The sequence below is a fragment of the Clupea harengus genome, chromosome 17 (assembly GCF_900700415.2).
Source record: "Clupea harengus chromosome 17, Ch_v2.0.2, whole genome shotgun sequence".
Classification (NCBI taxonomy): Eukaryota; Metazoa; Chordata; class Actinopteri; order Clupeiformes; family Clupeidae; genus Clupea; species Clupea harengus.
The window spans coordinates 11,680,993-11,701,863 of NC_045168.1; the positions used below are offsets into that span (position 1 = coordinate 11,680,993).

Here is a 20,871-nt window from a genome sequence, read left to right on the forward strand (position 1 = left end):
TATTTTCTTTGTACTTCCTTCCCTCTCTGTAGCTCCTTCCAGGTTGTGCTACACCTGATTGCTGGATGAGGTGCACCTGGCCAGGTGATTAAACAGCAGTTCAAATCTCCAGTTTCCTGCTGCAAAAGAATAGGCTTCTAGCTTGGGGACTGCTGGTCTTGCTGTTGCTCAGCCTGGGATTTTGTGTTGCTGTTGTGTTTTGATAGTGTGTCTTGGGTTGTTGTGTATGTCTATATGAAAACAGTAAGGATTTGGCTGGAGACTGTGTGGTGCTGTGGTGGCTCAGGGTCGCCTGTTTCAGTAAGTGATTTGGCGTTTTGGAGTGGCTTTGTGTGGGTGACCGTTTTTGCTCTGTGGCTGGTGCACTCTTGAAAATTGGGTATTAATGTTGTAGCAACAGCTAGGTGATGAGTTCCGGAGTCTATTTGGAGAGGCGACCAATGGCATCTGTGGCTTGTGCTCTGTGTTTCCCTCTGGCTTTATCTCCTTTTGTTCTAGATGTGGAGGACTGAATATTGAATGACTGTGGAGGGGCTTTACCTTCAGTTTTAGGGCTCCTAGAGGAATCCTTTTAAGGGGGAGGTGTTTAGCGCCTAGCAGTGGCAGTGCAACAGCTTTTGGGTGGGAAATGGGCATAATTTGCTTGATTGACTGAGAAGGTGATGTCATAATGTTTGCCTTCCGAAGGGGGCTTGCATTCTCATCATGTTTTTGAGGCTGGTGCTCACTATGGCTTTTTTGTGCTTTGCGTTTATATATTTATCTCCTAGATTTCAAGTTTATTTATTTAAATAAATCCCTTTTTTTTGCAAACTGTGGTCTGTCTCCAATTTACATTGCGGCTTATGCACCAGGTTGTAACAATGGCATAAAATAGAACTCACTCATTGAGAGTCGGAAGTTTAATCTGTGTAATGTCTGTTTTATCAATATTGTTTATCCAGTGATAAAATATTTCTACAGTCAGAGTTTGTTGAGCGGCTTCTATAAAGAATACTATATCCATATTTGAGCTGTCAATAAACCCCTCTAAAAGAAATGAAGGAGGAAATTTGCTTTTGCTTTTGAAGGCTTTTGAGCTGAATAGATGGCAAGATAAATAAAATACTTCAGATTCTCTCTAACTGAGCTGGCATGGAATTCTCTAGCTTCTGGTTCATTTTGACCCTCCTTTATGCGGACACCTCAGATTTGGCTCAGTTCCATTGTGCTGTGTGTGTGTTTGTGTGTGTCAGACTACATGCATGTCTGAGTGAGTGAGTGAGCGAGAGAAAGAGAGTGAGTTATACATTGCTTTACAGATTCCATGGGAACACATTTACCCTGCCAAGCATGCAGCCACTATAGGGGGAGAGGACTGCAGTCAATGCACACATCTTTGAGGTATGGTTGTGAATACTAACTATAGGCACTTTTGAGTGCTTAAACAAGGTTATTTAGATGACTTCAAATAGAATGCTATGATATTACGTGTGTGAGTGTATGTGTGAACTGTAACATATGATTGTATGCATCAGTAAGTTTCAAAAAGTGAAATCGACTGAAAAAAAACATTATGCAGTCACGATTGTGGCACACACACCACACACACACACACACACACACACACCACACACATACACACACACACACACACACACACACACACACACACCACACACACACACACACACACACACACACACACACACACACACACAGCGAAAATCTCGAAATGGTGTAATACAGGATTTTTGCCACTGGGTGGGAATCTTGTAGTGCAGTCCAAGACTGTGATGCATTCACTATAGAAAGCTGACTAATGAAAGTTTCCCCAGCCGAGCTGCATTAAATTATAACTGATGTGGCATATTGATTCATCGCATGTTGCTAATTAAATACCAGTGTGAGTAGTCCAAAGTTCTCTAGGAGAGTAGCAGTGACTCAAGTTCCACAAAATGTAGCTATGATATGTGAAAGTCACCCATCAGATGTCTGGTGTATAAATATCTTTCTACACCCCTTACATACTATAAGTTATTGCATGCATGTTCATGTTCACTGTATAATTCCCACTATATAATTCCCCAGTTCAGTTCCATGACACCAATTATACACATTTACAAGTCAAGAACAATCCAAGAGTATAATGGCTAGACTTACTCATTTTCAGTCTCTAACACTGGCCTTGCACTTTTTTCCCCACAAAGTCCTCTGTGATAAGTGATAACATTGAAAAAAGTAACATTCAACAAAACACCTTTTGGCATTATCTTTCAGGTTCAACACTACTATTAGCTGATTGACTCCAACCCGAATATTACAAATGTCAAGGAAACACTAGCGATAAACAGAGTGCCATGCACAGAACCAAGGCCATAGGCAGGATGTTTAAAATACTGAGGTGTAAGGTGTCTGTACACAATCCAACCTCCCACCGCATCCCCAACGAATACTAATATGCATTCTAATGTAAATGCTACGTTTGGCATTAATGGCCAAAAATGGGTCAAATAGATGATAGATGCCATGTCTACACTGAAATCAGCCTGCTAATTTTTCATTGTTTTGTATATGTACATATATTGGAGCATCTTGTGGGACAATTAGAGATAGGTACAGCCACAACATAGGGACTTGACAAGTTGGGTTAACACTGAATGTATTGACATCATAAACTGTATTTAAGCAGGTGTGTGTGTGAGTGAGGTAATTTAACAGGTAGACTAGCAAGTCTAAAATTCGCAGTCTTGGCTGCAGAGCATTTAACAGGACCTGCTGACTGGCCCACCTCTTCACTATCTCTCACTTTGGAAGGCCCTTCTCTCTCTTTCGTTCGGTTACTCTACTCTACATGCGTAGGTTGCGTTCGTGTCTATAACTTCATGTTTAAAATCCACCTTGCATAACGCAGCGTAAATGCGCGGATCTTAGTTGTCGTCACCTCTATTCGCATTCAATGAAATATCCAAAACGTGCAGAAAAAAATACCGAAGACATACTCGGTGGTAGATACGGGCATGTTCAGACCAACTAAAAGTTAAAAGCGTCTCCGTGGAGTTCAACAGTGGGTGTGTGCGCCGACAGAACTAGTGATCACGTGATACGCAGTATAAAGCATGACTGTCCATGGTGGTATAAATTCACCATCTGTAACTTAGCCAGCCCCTTTGCAAGTAAAGCTGCCGTAAGTCCGGGCTACATCACCGTAGCTTTGACTTTCACACCAATCATGGCAGGTGAGTAACAATTTTGTAGTGCTTTATGAAATAGTGCCACAGTCTTGGACAGGGTTGTTTGGATTTTGCAGGTAGTTGTAGCAGGATTGTAATATCGACTGGTATTTCATCGGGCGCTATAGGCTCCTGAAAAAGTTAAAAAGAATGACATAATTGTGGCTACCGTTAGATGTGGTGTTGCAGGGTCCAACCTATGCAGTTGGCGACTTATCATTCAAGGCTGATCAAGGAAGTAACAAAGTAGCCTACACGTCAAACCCAAATCTCACAACTAGATATTATCTTCAGAGTGTATAGTTTATCTGTGGAATGTAAAGAAACTTTTTGAATCTATTTGATGGATACAATTCTAAACACACCAGGAAAACGGAAATTGTCTATCATTCTATACCGTGGGTTAAGGGAACAGCCAGTTTTGCAACGAGGCTGAAGGTAGCTCCTTTTTTGCAAATCCTTTCCACCTTAAATGCAGCGCATCCGACTGCAATGACACTATTACGCCTATAGGGGGCTTCGATTACAGGGGCTTACCTTTTCTCTGTGTATGCGCTAAACGGATGAGTCCAAAACTTTTTGACTTTCGATTCACACTCGCCCATTAACAGGGCTAAAAAGTTGAATAATAAAAACAAATATTTAAGCAATGTATACATCAGGAATGGCATGTGCACTTTTTTAGTGAACAAAAGGAAAGCAAAGTGTGGGTTCTGAATTCGATTTAGAGATTGTTTGAGATTGACAAGTGATATTACTTTCAGACATACTCTGTCAAGTGAATTTTCAGTGGCCCCAACTGTTTAAGCCCTTGGTCTGCTGCCTGGAAGTCATCACATAATATAATGGTTCCCAAAGTTTTCATCGCAGTCCCTTTGACAATTAGGGGGGAAAAAGTGCGCCCAACTAAATACTTCTCCCTTTTGAAGTATTTATGAGAAGCTACGGTGGCCGTCAGGTCGCCAGTGTTTTGGTTTGTCCGTTCTGGGTTACTATAGAAACATGGCTGTGCAACATGACGGACTCCGTGGGCAAGGCCCCGCTCCCTATATAGATACGAAGGGCTTTCTAAGGTAACTAAACACAATTCTTAGTTATAGGTGATTTATACACTAATGAAAGCATAATTATGAATACTGTCTTCCATTTCTGCTAGATCACCCTAAATCCTACATACTGTACCTTTTAATTTAATCAATCTACTACTGAAACTAGCGAAAAGGGCACGTCACTCCACTGCTCCTTGTCCTTCACTGGCAGCCTATGGCTGCCCAAATCCAATTCAAGTCCGTAATGGTTGTTTGCAGAATGACTTCTGGGTTTGCACCCATGTAGCCTACTTGAATGCAGGCTTGTGGGCCACTATGTTCCTCCAAAGGAATTTCAGTCCAGATTGTTCGCTTGTGGTTCCCTGATGGTGGAACGAGCTTCCAAATGCTATCAGATCAAGGTCGTCCCTCTCTACCTGCAAGAATCTCTTGAAGACTCATGTCTTCCGAGAGCACCTCCTGTCCTAACACCTCTACCTCCCTAACATGTCTATTTCACACTTACTGTGAATCTCCTGGCACTTTGTCATATCATATAGATTTAGCACTTACTTTAAGGTCTCCTAATTAACTGAAGCTTGATTGTTGTTCCTCACTTGTCGTATTGGATTGGAGTGGATTGGAAGTGTCTGCCAAATGAGTACATGTAATGATGAACAAAACAAAAAATGATGTTCATCAGCTTTTGCGTATCTTTTCTTTAACATTGTTTCAACATTTTAATATGTTAGACTTATTTTAAAATATTGAACATATGGATATAATAATTATTATTATAATGATGGCAATTATTAAAATAATAAAAAATAGATTACAAATATAAATGAAATCATAATTTGGTAAAATATTGAAGTTAAACAATTTGTTATGTTATTTGATCAGAGCTCTTGATTAAAAGGGTTTTTTATGATTGGCTATGTGTCATTACATTCTTCTGATCTGTTCATATTAAGTGCAAGTCCGTTTTATTAACAATTAGGCTAGCTATTCTCGGTTAGGCCCTGAGCATATTATACGAGTGCAAAATAGTCTATAAACTCCTCACCAAAGAGGTTAGCCCCTTGGACTTCAACCTGGAAATTGTCATATAATGTCAACTAATGAGCATACGCAATGTCCCCTGTTTTCACCTTTAAATAAACCAATGTTGGGCTGGTCTGATAACAAGTGATAGTGATTATAGTGCCTATAAATGGCATATGACTTTATTATGGAATATTCTTCCATGTTTACTTATAATGTAGTGGGTAAATGTACTGAAGGGTTTAAGAGTATTTTGTTATTCTACAGAATAATAAGCTATAGGGAGAGAGTGGACACATTTAGAGAACTTAGAGAACTTTCATTTTCTAAAAAAAAAAATCCGTAAGCCTGTTAATAGGTTAGTTTGCCTGAAGTTGTAAGTCCCCTACAGACGCAATTGCGCCATGGCAGTCGGCTGCGCTACATTTAAGGTGGAACGGAAAATTCAACGGAGCTGCGAATAAGGCGTTAACTTCAGCCTTGTAGTTTTGCTCGAAGTGGACCGCTAGACTAAAAGTAGGCCAACTCCACTCTCCTCCTGTACGAAGTCAGATGTAACCATGCTTGCAATTGTAGAGCATGAGGGAAATGTTGATAGATTGCTTTTAAAAAGAGCTCGTACTTTTATCTAGCCTAACTGAACAACAGATTTGTAATGGCTGACTCGACCATTTTAAGTGTAACTAAATATTGAAGTCATAGATAAATTAAAGGCTACCAGCCATCGCCACAGAAATAATCCATTGCCATCTATCTGAATGGCCGCTCCTGTAGGGAAAGGGGTGTGTCCCCCACAATACTTAAATAAGTCAGACTATTTCTAACAGCTGTCTGCCAAGTAGACAGTCACTTAACATGTACAGCGGGCGAGGCTGACACATTTGTGATGAGCAGTTTCATATAGAGACTCCGAATTCGTAATACGGAAAGAGGAGCTTCATCGGATAGCCATTTCCCTGCTAGACGGTATGCAGCAGGCTAATACAACATGGAATAGCCTAGCTATATAAATGTTTGAGTGCTTTTCTGGCAAACATACCTATGATTGTTCTCTTTCATTAGCTCTCAGGCTGCTGCACATTACCTCATGTTTTCCCCAAGATTGCAGTGCACATTGGGTTTTTTCAGCAACCACCCCCTTTTCCACCACTGAATAACTTTATTGTAAAAAAATATGGCAGGGATGCTAGTATTATGTGGACTTTTCCAAGTGTTTTATGGGAGTGTTGTGTAGCCTAATGCCACTAAGCAAATCCAGAGTGTGTATTTGGCACACAGAGTTTAATGCCAAGCCCAAATGTACATCCATATAGAAACGTCAAAGACTAGAATGTATCTGTAATCCACGAACAGCAATTCTGGCATCAGTTTAGTTCAGTTTGTTCTTTCATAATAGTGTTCTTGAATGTTAGGCCAAGATCTCGTAATGGACCCAAAACCCAGGATTTTTCTGAGCTTCTAGTGTTTTAAAAGTCAAGTTTTTGTTGCCAGTTAATAAACTTGAATGTAGGTAGAGATGAGTATTGGGGTACAGTACATCCCCTGCCCATGAATTGCTAACTGTAGGCCTACACACCAAACATAGGACGTGGGAGTGGACATCAGGGTGGCAGAAGTTCACATCTAACATGCTAACATCGCTGTTTCTGTTCAACTGTTCAACAGCATGAAACTTTTTTTCTTTTCTTTTCTTTTCTTTTTTTCCAGATCAGGCATTCGTCACCTTGGCCACAAATGACAACTATGCTAAAGGAGCCATGGTTTTGGGGCAGTCCCTGAGGAACCATAAAACCTCAAAGCAACTGGTGGTCATGATTGGACCCTATGTGTCAGACCCATCCAGGTAGATTCTCCAAACCGCTCCTCATGCATGACCTTTAAACCGTATAAATGTGTTTTGGTGCACTGGTGTAAACACTCATTTTATTTTCTGAATGCCTCTGAACAGAAACATGTGATTTACATGTGATGTAATCCACAGTATGCTCATGTTTTTTGCTGTGTCTGCATCACAGAGCAGTGCTTCGCCAAATCTATGATGAGGTCAGGCTGGTGGATGTGTTGGATAGCGGGGACAGGGCACACCTGGCCATGATGAAGAGGCCTGACCTGGGTGTCACCTTCACAAAGCTCCACTGCTGGGCTCTCACACACTACTCCAAATGTGTCTTCATGGACGCAGACACGCTGGTGAGTTTTCTGGGCTCTGATGGCTGGTAGGGTCTGGAATTCAGTCACGTCACATTAACGCAGTTGGACAGACAGAAGGATTGCAGTGGCACTTGGTCTTGACATGCTTTAGGCAAGCCACACAATTCTATGTTGCATAACAGTGTAATGAAAATGCATATTTCATTAGCTGTATCATGCGGTGTGGGACTGTGTTTTTGACTCTACGTGTGTAAACCCGTACCTGCCCCAAATCTTGATCTGATTCTACCACAAATTTAGTCATGGCAGCTCAACTCAATAATCCTGCTTTGTGGAATGCCCCACGGGTATTTTGTTCCTTCTGCTTCATAAGCCTGTCAGAGTTGGCTGGTGATTACACAGATGTATTTTGTTGGTGCATCTACCTGGCATGTAATCATGAAATGATATAAAAAGTCATTAGGCATTACTCTGATCTGAGACTGACTTGTTCCTTCTATTAAAGCTTGATCATGTTGTGCCTCCTACAGGTGGTGTCAAATGTGGACGAGCTGTTTGATCGCGAGGAGCTGTCCGCGGCCCCCGACCCAGGCTGGCCCGACTGCTTCAACTCTGGCGTGTTTGTGTTCCGCCCCTCCAAGGAAACCTACGACAAACTTCTTCAGTTCTGCACAGAACACGGCAGCTTTGACGGCAAGTCATCCTTCACCATTTTAGAGGACGTGTGCTCTGAAACGTGCCTTTTCTTCAATCGTGTTGGACGTGAAGTTAACGTCCTAAGTTAACAATGTAATGGGTGGATCCTTTCTGAATGTGGTTCACGAATGAGTTAAAAACTGGGCCAGAATCTGTTCCCTCTGCCTTCCCATAGGTTCTTTCTCTGAGGCATGAGTGGGATTTGGTTATTTTAGTCATCTAGCCAGCTCATTTTAATCTTGTGCATCTTTTTAGGTGGCTCACGGGGTTTGGGTATGTGTGTTGCTAGCAGAACCTCAGGTCCACCTGCCATTTAAGTTAATTTTTGATCAGACGTTATATTTCAACACAAGGAGTCTCCTGTCTTGCCTCTCCGCACTCTTCGGTGGTTATTCTTGTCTGTGTGGTTGGCCTAAAGGGACAGACCAAAATGGAGGACTCTGAACTTGCCAATGAAGTCTCTGGGGATGTTGGTGGTGCATCATTTTCCCCTTAGTCTGTCTCCTCGTTCAAGGCAGAGGACAGGCTGTAGTGATTACAACAGAGCTGCTTCCTGGTAGGAAAAACCAGTTGATACCACAACCAATTGTCCACACAGCCCTCCAGACCTGTAGTCAACTGTAGGGGGGTTGCCAAAAACGGGCTGCATCCTCGCACCAAGTTGTGCCCTTCCACAGTATTTGCAAGATCAACATGGGGAATTTGGCAGCAGTGGTTTGGCAGCAACAAAAGGCCCTTTCATAGCATGGCTCTTCTGGCATGTTTCAGTGGTGTGAGCCTGTTTTCAGTTGAAATGCCTTGTAAATTAGGCATTTTGTGGTATTATGTTTTTAAGAGTCAGCAACACCTCACAAAACTGGTAACGTGGGGTTTAGACTCTACAGACCTAGAAACGGCATTTTTCTGCCACTTAAAAAATGAACATGTACAAGTAAGGAAAGGGAAAATGGGACGTGAATTAGATTTGTTTTGCCATTTACTTTGAGTGAAGAAGGAGCTTCAGTGCAGATGGGGATGAGACAATAAATCTACTGTATTTTTCTGCATGCCTAGTTTGGCTGGAGGTTTCAATGGGACAGTCTCTGATCCAATTAGTTTTGAAAGCCTCAGTATAGGAAATTAAGTTAGACTGCGCTGTGTTTTGAAGACTGGACGTTTTATTCAGCTGCAGACAGCTCTTTGGCATTTGTACTAATGAGGATCTGCAACTGTTGCCATTTTCAGAAAAATGCAAGTTCATGCATCATCCTGAGCAAATGGGTTTTGGACGGTTACATGAAGCAGAGGGACTCCTGTGTATTGAAGGATGCATTGACATCCAACTGGGATGATAATTGGTAATCAAGATGTATTTTTAGCAGGGATTGTCTTTCCATGGCTAGGCTAGCTGTAACTTGCTGTTGAACTGTGACCTTTAACGCCTCCAGTTCACCAGGCACCAAGGCACAGACCCCCAGCAACCCCCAGCAATGATCGCACAACTGGGATTGCAACAAGTGCAAACTCTAAGCCCTTGCAATAATTAAAACCGTGTGATAAAGTGAAAAGACTGGAGACATCCTTCCTCGATTCCTCTGCTTATTCGCTGGTTGGCCAACCTGAGGCGCTCTGTGGGCATGTGGGCCCCATTTCATGTCCTGCCAAGGTAAATGGTTGGTGGGAGTGGCAGAGCATTCTTTGCAGAGCCTTGCTTATCCGTTCCAAATGAAGGCGCTGGGGCCCGATATTAAATTAGTCTTTGGAGCCGCTCGCATGAGGGAAGCCCTGGGGGAGTTGGCTGTTTGCATGGAGGAGTGCTCGGTGATGGCGTGCCTATTTTAAACCGCCGATCTCATGGGCCCTGGAACGCTGCAGCCCCTTATTCCTGGTTATGCAAAGCCATATGTGAATAACAGACATGTAACATGTGTGTGACCCTGAGGAGTGCTCAATCACAGGTGTATCTCTCGCTCTCGCTGTCTCTCTGTCTCTCTGTCTCTCTCTCTCTCTCTCTCTCTCTCTCTCTCTCTCTCTCTCTCTCGTGAGTGATTTGTTTGCCCTCAGGTGACTGGGTATTGTGTAATTTCCTTTCATAGTGTGCATGCTTCTACAGGCCAGAATGGAAATCTCCACTGCAGTTTGAGCTTCTGTAGCTTATTCTATGATTGCTAGCTGGACATGCTTTGGCTCTGTGTGATCTGGTCCATGTTAGAGGTGAAAGAAAAATGGGTGTCCCTCAGCTTGCCCATCTGCCTGTGTGTTTCTTATGGTGCCGCACTGAATCACAAAAGACGCTGCACTAGTGTCTCATCTCTGCTAAGCACATGTGAACTCCTGCACAAATATGTTATGACCCCGCCTTTCTCCTCCGTGTCCGGCAACCATGGAAAATTCCATGTCTGCCTCTGCAACTGGGCAATAACTCCACAATATAAGCACGGCAAGGACCCCATGCAATGTATTAACAAAATGCCTCCACTCTGATGCGTTGGCTATAAATAGCAAACACTAGTGCATGTATGGACGGCCTTATCTGTCTGAGAGTAGAAAGCAACAGGCCCCTATAGTGGAGGAGGGAGGGTGGACTGTATGTCCTGTACATTGTGTCTCTCTCCTACTCCACTCAGTCTGCATGGGGTGCACACACAGCCACAGAGCTGCAGGGCTTTTCGGCTATCTGTGGTATTTGTAGCATTTCTAAAAGTATACAACCGCTTGTATAATTTCCCATTATATAAACGGTGCGCCTGTGCGGCAAGTCGCCGTCGCACCGGAAGATGAATGAGGAGGAGGGGAAGGGGGGAGGGGGGAATGACTACAGCTCTCCTGATCATGCAAGTCATGCGTGTGTGGGGGTGATATTTACATTCCCTAAGAGGTCTGGAGGGTTGATCTTTACATCCGTGACCTCATCTCTATTACATGTACAGTACATTACTTCGCTGCCTAGTAACCGGTGTCAATTACTCGATGAGCATTCTGTCTGTCAGGCTGCCTCTTTCAAATAACGTGACCTTTCAAAAAACAGGTAAAGATCGATAATTCATGTCTGTGCATCTGTTGATTTGGAATTACAAATTGATGACTTATTCTAAAACAGAAATCACAGAATTCACATAACATACACCGTGTGGTTAAATAAGCATTCTGCAAACACTGCAAAGTGTTCTCGGTTGTGCAATGCACTTGCCCAACTTCTCCTTTGTGATTCATTTGCTAGAGGCTCCTCTCATGGTTGATTAGCATAGGTGTGTCTGGGAACCAGTTGACTATCTCTTTCTACTGAGATGAATCCTGCTAGCCCTGTTCTTAAATCCATGCTTTTCTAAGACATCCATGATTTCCCTGATTGTGTCCAGCACTAGTATGGCTGACCTCTCCTACTGCATCATCTGATACAGAATACAATAGAAGTGAACCCACCCCTGTACAGTATCACTTAAATGCCAAATTATTCTAAATTGTATTACCTTACAGTAATCGCATTACTTCAAAAGTTGAACAGTAGGGTATTTGCTCTTACTTTAAATTCAAAACAGATTTACCATATTCAAAATACAGGCCCCGCAGTAGGAACACTGCGAACAGGAGTAGTACACCTTTCAGTTATGAGATTCAAATCTCACATTTTTTCCCAATGCCTTGTATGGCCACCTTTATTCTTGATGGCTGGCTCTGTCCTCCTCCGCATGGAGGATGCCAGTGTTCTGGAGAGGTGTTCTGCCATTCTTTAGACACAATTTTTCTCAGCAAAGGGGCTCTTTACTTGAGCGGTTGTGTTGCTCTACCTCTCTCTTTAAAATACCACAAAGGTGTTCTGTTGGAATCAAGTCAGGCGGCATACTTGGCCAGGTCATAGTTTTCACTATTTTCTTTAGAAACTCTTGTTTGATTTTGGCAGTGTGCTTTGAATCATTATCATGCTGGAATATTATATCTTATGGCAAGTGTTTGAAGACTGGGAGTCCTCCTGTTGGCCAGTATTTTAGTGCATCCACAGGTCTTCATGGTGCCATCTATAAATGTCCACTCCCCAAACCTTTTGCACTCATGCAACCCCATATCTCCACATTCCCACCTCCATTCTTCACCGTCGGGACTATGCATTCACTGTGGTAGTCCTGGCCAGGTTCACACCGAACATGCTGGACCCCATCTGAGCTGAAAAAATGTATCTTCTCCTCATCTGACCAAATAATGTGGTTCCAATATTCATCAGGCTTCTTTTCATGTTCTTAAGCAGTTTAATTTCGCAAGTTTTGTGCCAAAGAGAAGGGAAAGTCTTTTTTTTGTGCAGTCACAGAAACTCTGATTTCCATTAATAACCCCTGAGTCTGAAGCACTTGACTGTCTTTTTTCAGAACTGATTGCGCAAGTAGCGTCTAGCCATGGTGTCATTGTAGGAGGATGACTACTGCGGCTTGGATCAGTTGTCCTTTTCCATCTTTGCTAAGTCTTACAATTCCTCTGCCATTTCTTTTCCATGTTGAGCCATGATGCCGATATGCAGGTTGACACATCCCATAGGTCCAAAATGTATAAAGTTCTGGTGTTCACAGGTCAACCAGGCTAATTTGAAAATCACAATTTTGTTTTCAGTGATCACAGGTGTATTCACTTTTGTTTGCATTGAGTTTCTACTTTGTATACAAGTATTTGTATTGTTAATAAGAGAAAATACCCTACTTGTCAACTGTCAAGAAGTAATGCTATTATTGAGAGGTGATAACATTTTGGATAGGATGCCACTGGATAGGATCCTAAATAGTGGTTTACGCCATGATGTCTCATTGAGTGTGTGTCTTCCAATGCAGGGGGCGACCAGGGAGTTCTGAATGCCTTCTTCAGTGACTGGGCAACAACGGACATCAACAAGCACCTACCCTTCATCTACAATCTCAGCAGTGTGGCAATCTACACTTATGCGCCAGCATTCAAGCAGTGAGTTCTACTTTTGTCTTGAGGCGTACGAGGGGGGGAGACGGAGTGCAGAAGCGGGAGAGGTGTTACTTCTATGACCTGTAGTATTTTGAAATTGCAAATGCGTAAGCAGACACTGTACGCAGACAGAAATCACATGACGGCTGGATCACGCCGTGACATCGGGTTACCAGCAAGGCATCAACCCTCAAACCCCCTTACCCCACCCCACCCAACCCCGACCTACCCAACCCCGACCTGTAGCCTCTGAGGCTAAGCTGGAATATCCATCATGGACTCTGCCAGCTGACGGCAAGCTCTTAAAATAGACTTGCTTATTTAAAGAGCTGTACTCTCTTGTTGGGTGGATGCTGCTCTGTACAGACAAAGTGTGTTTGTGTGCTCTGCATTTGTCTGCCGTGGAAGAAAAGTCATTAGTGCCTGACTTGCCTAGGGGGTCAAAATGGGGTAATGGCGTCCCCTGGCAACGTGATCAAGTAATTGAATTGGATGGCATGTGTTTGGCCGCCATTAGTTGCCAGAATTCCGGATGGAAATGTGCCATCCTGGCAGTTGAGAACTTCTCAGTGGCACTGGCTTGCACCTGAGGGATGGTGCCAGTCGACGGCATGCGTTTGCACAGATTGTGCCGACTATAAACTCCTAGTTAGAAAATTTGAAGTGGTTGATGGCGTCATCAAATGTTTACGGTCACATGCTGATGGCTGCTCACCCGTCTCCCACCTGCTTCCTTGATGTTACATGTCTGTGGTTTTGAATTCATCTCTGTTCACTAGAACTGCGCCTTCAAATCAAATTAGAAAAAAAACATTTGAGAAGCATGCCTAGATCATGTTACCAAGGCGGGTCCATTTTTTTGTATTACTTTAGACTGGAAGACATTTATTCAATAACGTAGTTATATAAACAGACTGCTTTTAATAGTCATCTCTTCGCGGCTGTATCCCTAACAGAATGAAGTGAAACGTTTTAGAATCCAAAGCGAATGATGTCAATGATGTATAGGTTCCATAATAATTTTATATGTGGCTAATTCCTGTATTTGGTAGGTTTGGTAGTAATGCTAAGGTGGTCCACTTCCTGGGCAACACCAAGCCATGGAGCTACACCTTTGACCCCAAAGCACGGAGTGTCCGGGGCGACGTCCAGGAGGCCTCCTCAAACCCCAGCTTCCTGCTGGAGTGGTGGACCGTGTACGCCAGCTCTGTGGTACCCATGATGAATCGGGAGTATGGGGACCAGCCTTTCCACTCCGGCTGTGAGGTGAGTGTGAGAGACTGTTGGATGCCTTTTAATGTGTCAGAAGATGAAACCAAACAAGGGGACAGCATGCATAGTGTAAATTGGACAAAAAGTGAAAACCCCAGATGCCATCCCTTAAGCTAAAGAGGCAAGAGTACCAACGCATCATCTGGTGTTGGAGAGAGAGGCAGCAAGAAGCACCATCTACAGCCTTTTGCCTGCCACCCCAAGGATAGTGTATACAATCATAATGGATTTAACTCTTCCCACATGGATTACAGTTTTTCAAACACTTGCATCCTAAGCAACTGACAAAATACTACAGACATATTGTTTTTCTTCCATCGGTGTATGTGCTTCCTGGGGATTGAACCCATAACCTTAGCGGTGCAACTTGCTTTACTATTTGAGCTGCAGGGACACTTGCTTATGTTGCAGCACCCCCTTCTATTTGTCATTTCCTCTCTCCTCACTCGTCCACTTCTTTCTCATCCTCTCACTCATGTTTTCTCTCCATCATGTTTCACCCTCCCAGGAGGAAGAGACGCCTGTGCCCCCACAGCCCTCCTTGTCCTCGCTGGAGAGGAAGCAGAGATGGGAACAGGGCCAGGCAGACTACATGGGAATGGACTCTTTTGAAAATATCCAGAAAAAGCTTGATGCTTTCCTTAAGTGAAGGCAAGGGGAAGAAATATTCTTTTTTTTTTTCTAAATGGTCATTTTTCAGATTGGAGTTTGAAAGTAGAGCATAGATACATTCAAACAATGTAATTGGGTGAGTGTTTTTTTTGTTTCTTTCACCAGCTATGCAATGCTGTCATGGTACAGTGTGTGGATTTCACTTTCTCCTTCAGACTGTAATAGATTGTGAAACAAGCCGTTATGGTCAGATGGTATTTGTGTTCTTTTTCATAGGCTCCCTATCAAAATGTGAATAAATAAAGATTTCCAATGTCCAACGTGAGGGGAAATATCCTCATTTCGATGGCTAATGGACACTAATTTATAACGTGATTAAAAATCATCTTTGGTTTTTGGAAGTCTCTAGTTTATCATGGGGGTAAACATACTGTGTAGCACTGCCTTACAATGAGGCATTAACTGCCTGTATTCTGTGTAAGCGAAATGTTACTGTGCAACACAGGACACAGTTACTCCATTTCTGTGCCTATTTGATGTTTTTCGGTTCGTATCATTTTCCAATAGTGAAATCATATTTCCTTGTTTTTTTTTTTGCCTTTTTGTTTACAGCTGTCTTTTGCACCTACTGTCCTGTAACTCATTCTTGAAGTTTGACGCTCCTTAAAAGTGGTGTTCTCTGTGCATTTCACTACTAGACTCTGAGTGCCTGTTACACTCCACAGAGGTTTACCTCTGAATGTGTGCCTTTGAGTGTTTTTTCTTTTTTCTTTTTTACTTCAGCCTTTTACACACCCACTGATGCCTGTGCAAGTTCCCTGTCACCTGCCAAATAAAAGCTAGATGAGATTCTTTAAGACTTGTTCCTTTTTTCTTTTTTTCTGACGTTGTCATTTGACACACAAACACTGATCCTCCTATGCATGTCCACATCTTTAACTGATCATTAATCAGTGTGTTATGCACACAGACTATAAAATAGGGGGATATTTGATTTGATGAATCCCAAAAGGATCTGTATGATAGGTGAATGACTAGGTGCCAATCGCCACAGGTTGTCCGGTAAGAACAGGAATGGATGTCATAGTTCCAATGATGACGGTGTTTATTGCACACACACACTTGCAAGAAATGATTGAAGGATGAATAAGAAATGACGATGACCGTAAATATAATTTTCCATGTAAAGGACTTATATTCATTGGCTGACAATGATCGAATGATCCATGAAATGAACAGTGACACAATGATCCGTGGTTTCTATGGAATGATACAAATAACAAATATATACAAATATTAACAATTATATACACACTATGATTATGACGGCTATGATATAGATGTGGCTCTGTCCCTTTAACAGCGTTATGATGAACATTCCACTCCTCCGTTAAAGTGGCATTATGTAGGAATTGTACTTCAGGGTTAGGGTTAGGATTAGTAGTTTTACCTTAAAATAACACCTTAAAAAAAATTGGGGCGCTACAATGACGTTTAATATGGAGAATCGCCTCCGTGCCATTGCCATACCAGGGTGCATTTTGTAAGTTTGCCTGAAGCCGCCCGGTTACTACTGTCTGCCGAACTAGTAAGTAGCTTATTTGCCGTCTTGCTTTGTCTTGTGTTGCACTTGCTTGATGTTTGACTGTGTTACAGGGCTCTCAAGTTTTGAAGACAGGCAAGAGTGACATATCCCCCCCCCCCCGGCGACGCCCCGGCCCACCCCCATTCCGCCCGCCCCGCCCCTGCCGTATGCCCACAGACCAGCCCCCCCCATATTATTATTAGTGTTTTGTTGTTGTTAATAATTGCTCAGACTTGCAGAAAAGATTTGACACATGGCACTGACAATTCAACCAATTACAAAGTATTTATTCAATTTGGGAGAGAGAGAGAGAGAGAGAATTATGTCTTGTGTTGTTTATTGTAGGTGTTTGTTGCCTTTTTGGACTCTTTTATCATTTTTGGTGTTGGTTCCCATTATATATGCCATAGTCATATAATTGGATGCATTAATTGTGCTGGTTGACTTCAGTGCCTGCTGTTTGGCCTGATGCCCCTTACTATGTGCCTTGTCACATCCCGCACACCTGGATGGGCACAGGAGGTCTCTTGGCGGCAGATAGAGCACAAGTAATATGAGCTGGTGCTTCCTACAGTAATACATGGCCATTTAGAGGTCCATTCACTATTAAAAGAGGTCTTGTATGTGGCTGCTCCTGGGACTTTTCTCCCTTTTGTTCTAGCCATCTCCTCCACTGTTTCTTCCACCGTCTCCTCCTCCTCCACCTGCACCGTCTCCTCCTCCTCCACCTGCACTGTCTCTCCCTCCTCTACCTGTACTGTCTCTTCCTCTTCCACCTGCACTGTCTCTTCCACTTCCACCATCTCCTCCTCTAATGTGTTTACAACCTTCTCTGGGCCTAATCTGGCCTTTTAAGGGGGCTTTCCCGTTGGGCGAAGGACAGGATGCTTATTTGTTTTTTACCTGACATCTTTGAAAGACAGATGCAATGATTAATGCATCCATATGCCTAATGAGCTCGCGATTCACAACTTCACCAGGCGTGAAAAAGCCTCGGAATCTGAATAGAATGTTCAAGCAAACACATTTACAAAAAATAATGCCCATAACATAATTGAATATTAAGGGCTGCCTAATATTCGTTCGAATTATAGGCTATATATATTTTTAATAGGCCTGCTCGAATTTATTATAGCCCATTAACGAAGTTCGGAGTCAAAGCTATAGTGAAAAGGCAAACTGTGTTGGCTACAAACACTCATTAAAAACTGATGCTAATCATCTGGGAAATATTCTCTAACTGCAGTCAAGTTGTCATTGCTTGTGTCAAACCATTGTGAATTTGTTGTAACATTAAAACAGGAGACGACTTACTCTTTGTAGAAGACTGATGCTCGGAGCTCCAGTGGTTTCCTCAGGTGAACGAACGAAACTTTCGAAAGATCAATCGCGCGCAATTTCAGGATGCTTTATTTTCATTGGTTGCTGGATTAAATCTTACCCAGATACAACAGATGTATTTTTCGGATTGGCTATTGTGTAGCCCATTTTTTTTTTTGATTGGCTGATAAGTGGCACCTCACGGCAGAACTCCAGGGGATTCGGGGAGACGTGCTTGATTCCTCCATGGTGAGGGCAGCGCGACCAGGTCATGTTTGCGCGCTGCGGCACATTAAATAGCCTAGAGTTTTTTTTCAGCGTGAGAAATACGATGTGTGGCGGGAGTGCGTGACTAAAGACCGAAATGAGTGACTGTCACGCTCAATGCGTGACACTTGAGAGCCCTGGTGTTAGGAAAGTTGTTGACTCACTAGTTTGTCATAGTGTCAAAGTAAGCAAATTTCAAGAGGTTTCGCTAGGTTTAGCCGCTAGCATCTCGTTAGCGCTTAGCAATTCCTCCATTGTGCTGCTTTAATGGTAACAGAGTGAAACATGACAAGACAGTGAATGATTACCACACTACATGAACTCACATATATGATCTACACTGATATGAAACAGACTCGCTACTTTACACATACAACAACGAAACACTCACTCTTTCATTGACGCACGGCAAGGATAAACGAGTATCTCTCGCTAATATAAATTGTCCAACAAACACGAAAATGATGACGCTCTCCTCCAGCTTCTGTATTGACCCACAACTGGCCAGAGGTGGGTTAGACTTATATAGGGGAGAGGGGGGATGAGGGGAGCAATGAAACCGGACTTGGGGTAGCCAATGACTGTCAGGGCATTAGCTGTGCATCTGCAGCCCATGCGTCCCTATGGAACTCTGGGATCACCCGATTGGGTGACCTCCCTGTGGACCCCAGGTCGCGTGAGTGGCCTGCACAACGGGGTGCCCAGCTGGATGCCGCTGGTGGAGGCAGCCTTTTGAACACAGACTGATCCATTATGAACAGGTGAAGCCCACAGTGCTGACCTCAGGCAGGCAGGAGGCTGTAGAGCTACGGTGCTTAAAATGAGTCCCGTGGCCCGGCGGTCACTCTAATAATGAACAAAAGGCATTCTCAGACATTTCCCCAGCAGAAGTGTAAGATGAGCTACTGGGAAGTCTCCTGTTGAGGGTTGAACTCGGTTCTAAACAAAACCAGTAGTGACTCCTGCCAGTCTAGTGAAAAAAAGCATACCTTTCTTTGTCTTTCACAGGGCTCTCAAGTGTCACGCATTGAGCGTGACAGTCACTCATTTCGGTCTTTAATCACGCACTCCCGCCACACATCGTATTTCTCACGCTGAAAAAAAACTCTAGGCTATTTAATGTGCCGCAGCACGCAAACATGACCTGGCCGCGCTGCCCTCACCATGGAGGAATCAAGCACGTCTCCCCGAATCCCCTGGAGTTCTGCCGTGAGGTGCCAATTATCAGCCAATCAAAGAAAAATGGGCTACACAATAGCCAATCAGAAAAAAACGTATCTTTTGTATCTGTTGTATCTGGGTAAGATTTAATCCAGCAACCAATGAAAATAAAGCATCCTGGAATTGCGCGTGACTTATCTATGACTTATCGAATTGCGCGTGGCCTATTAAAAATATATATAGCCTATAATTCGAACGAATATTAGGCAGCCCTTAATATTCAATGATGTTATGGGCATTATTTTTTGTAAATGTGTTTGCTTGAACATTCTATTCAGATTCCGAGGCTTCTTCACGTGAAGTTGTGAATCGCGAGCTCATTAGGCATACTAGCATGTTATAAATATCCTGGCCATGGATGCATTAATCATTGCATCTGTCTTTCAAAGATGTCAGGTAAAAAACAAATAAGCATCATGTCCTTCGCCCAAAGAGGAAAGCCCCCTAAAAAGGCCAGATTAGGCCCAGAGAAGGTCGTAAACACATTAGAGGAGGAGATGGTGGAAGAGGAAGAGACAGTACAGGTGGAGAAGGAAGAGACAGTACAGGTGGAGGAGGAGGAGACCGTGCAGGTGGAAGAGGAGGAGACGGTGGAAGAAACAGTGGAGGAGATGGCTAGAACAAAAGGTCCCAGGAGCAGCCACCTACAAGACCTCTTTTAATAGTGAATGGACCTCTAAATGGCCATTTATTACTGTAGGAAGCACCCGCTCATATTACTGGTGCTCTATCTGCCACCAAGAGAACTCCTGTGCCCATCCAGGTGTGCGGGATGTGACAAGGCACATAGGCAGTAAGGGGCATCTGGCCAAACAGCAGGCACTGAAGTCAACCAGCGCAGTCAAAAACTTTTACTTGCCAGTGACTGCAGAGATGATTGTGCAAGAGGTCAAGGTACATTTAAATGCATAAGGTTGACTACAATGTTCATGAATATCATTTTTCCTAAATAATACATCCAATTCTATGACTATGGCATATATAATGGGAACCAACACCAAAAATGATGAGTCCAAAAAGGCAACAAACCCCTACAATAAACAACACAAGTCATAATTCTCTCTCTCTCTCCCAAATTGAATAAATACTTAGTAATTGGTTGAATTGTCAGTGCTATGTGTCAAATCTTTTCTGCAAGTCTGATCAATTATTAACAACAACAAAACACTAATAATAATTTGGGGGGGGGGGGGGGGGCTGGTCTGTGGGCATCTGGCAGGGGAGGGGCGGGCGGAATGGGGGCGGGCCGGTGCGTGGCCGGGGTGGGGGGGGGGGGGGGGGGGGGGGGGGGGGTATATGTCACTCTTGCCTGTCTTCAAAACTTGAGAGCCCTGCTTTCACCAATTGTGATAATCCAGATCAGACTGTAAACTATGCAAAAACACTATTTTGAAAGGGTATCCTCTAATCCTAATATAAGGTCAAACATAGTCTAGCTTTAGTTTTCTGATGTCTAACCTTAATGATATGAGAATGACGTACACTTGCAGAACAGCAGTACATCCTGTTCAAGCTTTTGTCTTAAATTTACAAGTAAATGTTAGTT

At 43.2% G+C, this 20,871-nt stretch overlaps 1 protein-coding gene across 2 annotated transcripts; it reads left to right on the forward strand.

Annotated features, from left to right (window-relative positions):
* The first annotated feature begins 1,314 nt into the window (after positions 1-1,314).
* On the forward strand, positions 1,315-15,789 carry gyg1b (glycogenin 1b). 2 transcript variants are annotated; one of them, XM_031584273.2, is made up of 7 exons: positions 1,315-1,383; positions 6,992-7,127; positions 7,300-7,474; positions 7,966-8,128; positions 12,925-13,051; positions 14,101-14,314; positions 14,829-15,789. In XM_031584273.2, the coding sequence occupies exons 2-7, from the start codon at positions 7,042-7,044 to the stop codon at positions 14,967-14,969; spliced, it is 906 nt and encodes a 301-aa protein (XP_031440133.1). In that variant the 5' UTR covers positions 1,315-1,383; positions 6,992-7,041; the 3' UTR covers positions 14,970-15,789. The 2 variants fall into 2 exon arrangements, with proteins under 2 accessions (XP_031440133.1, XP_012670674.2); XM_012815220.3 differs by lacking the exon at positions 1,315-1,383 and adding an exon at positions 3,080-3,218.
* Positions 15,790-20,871: the final 5,082 nt, after the last annotated feature.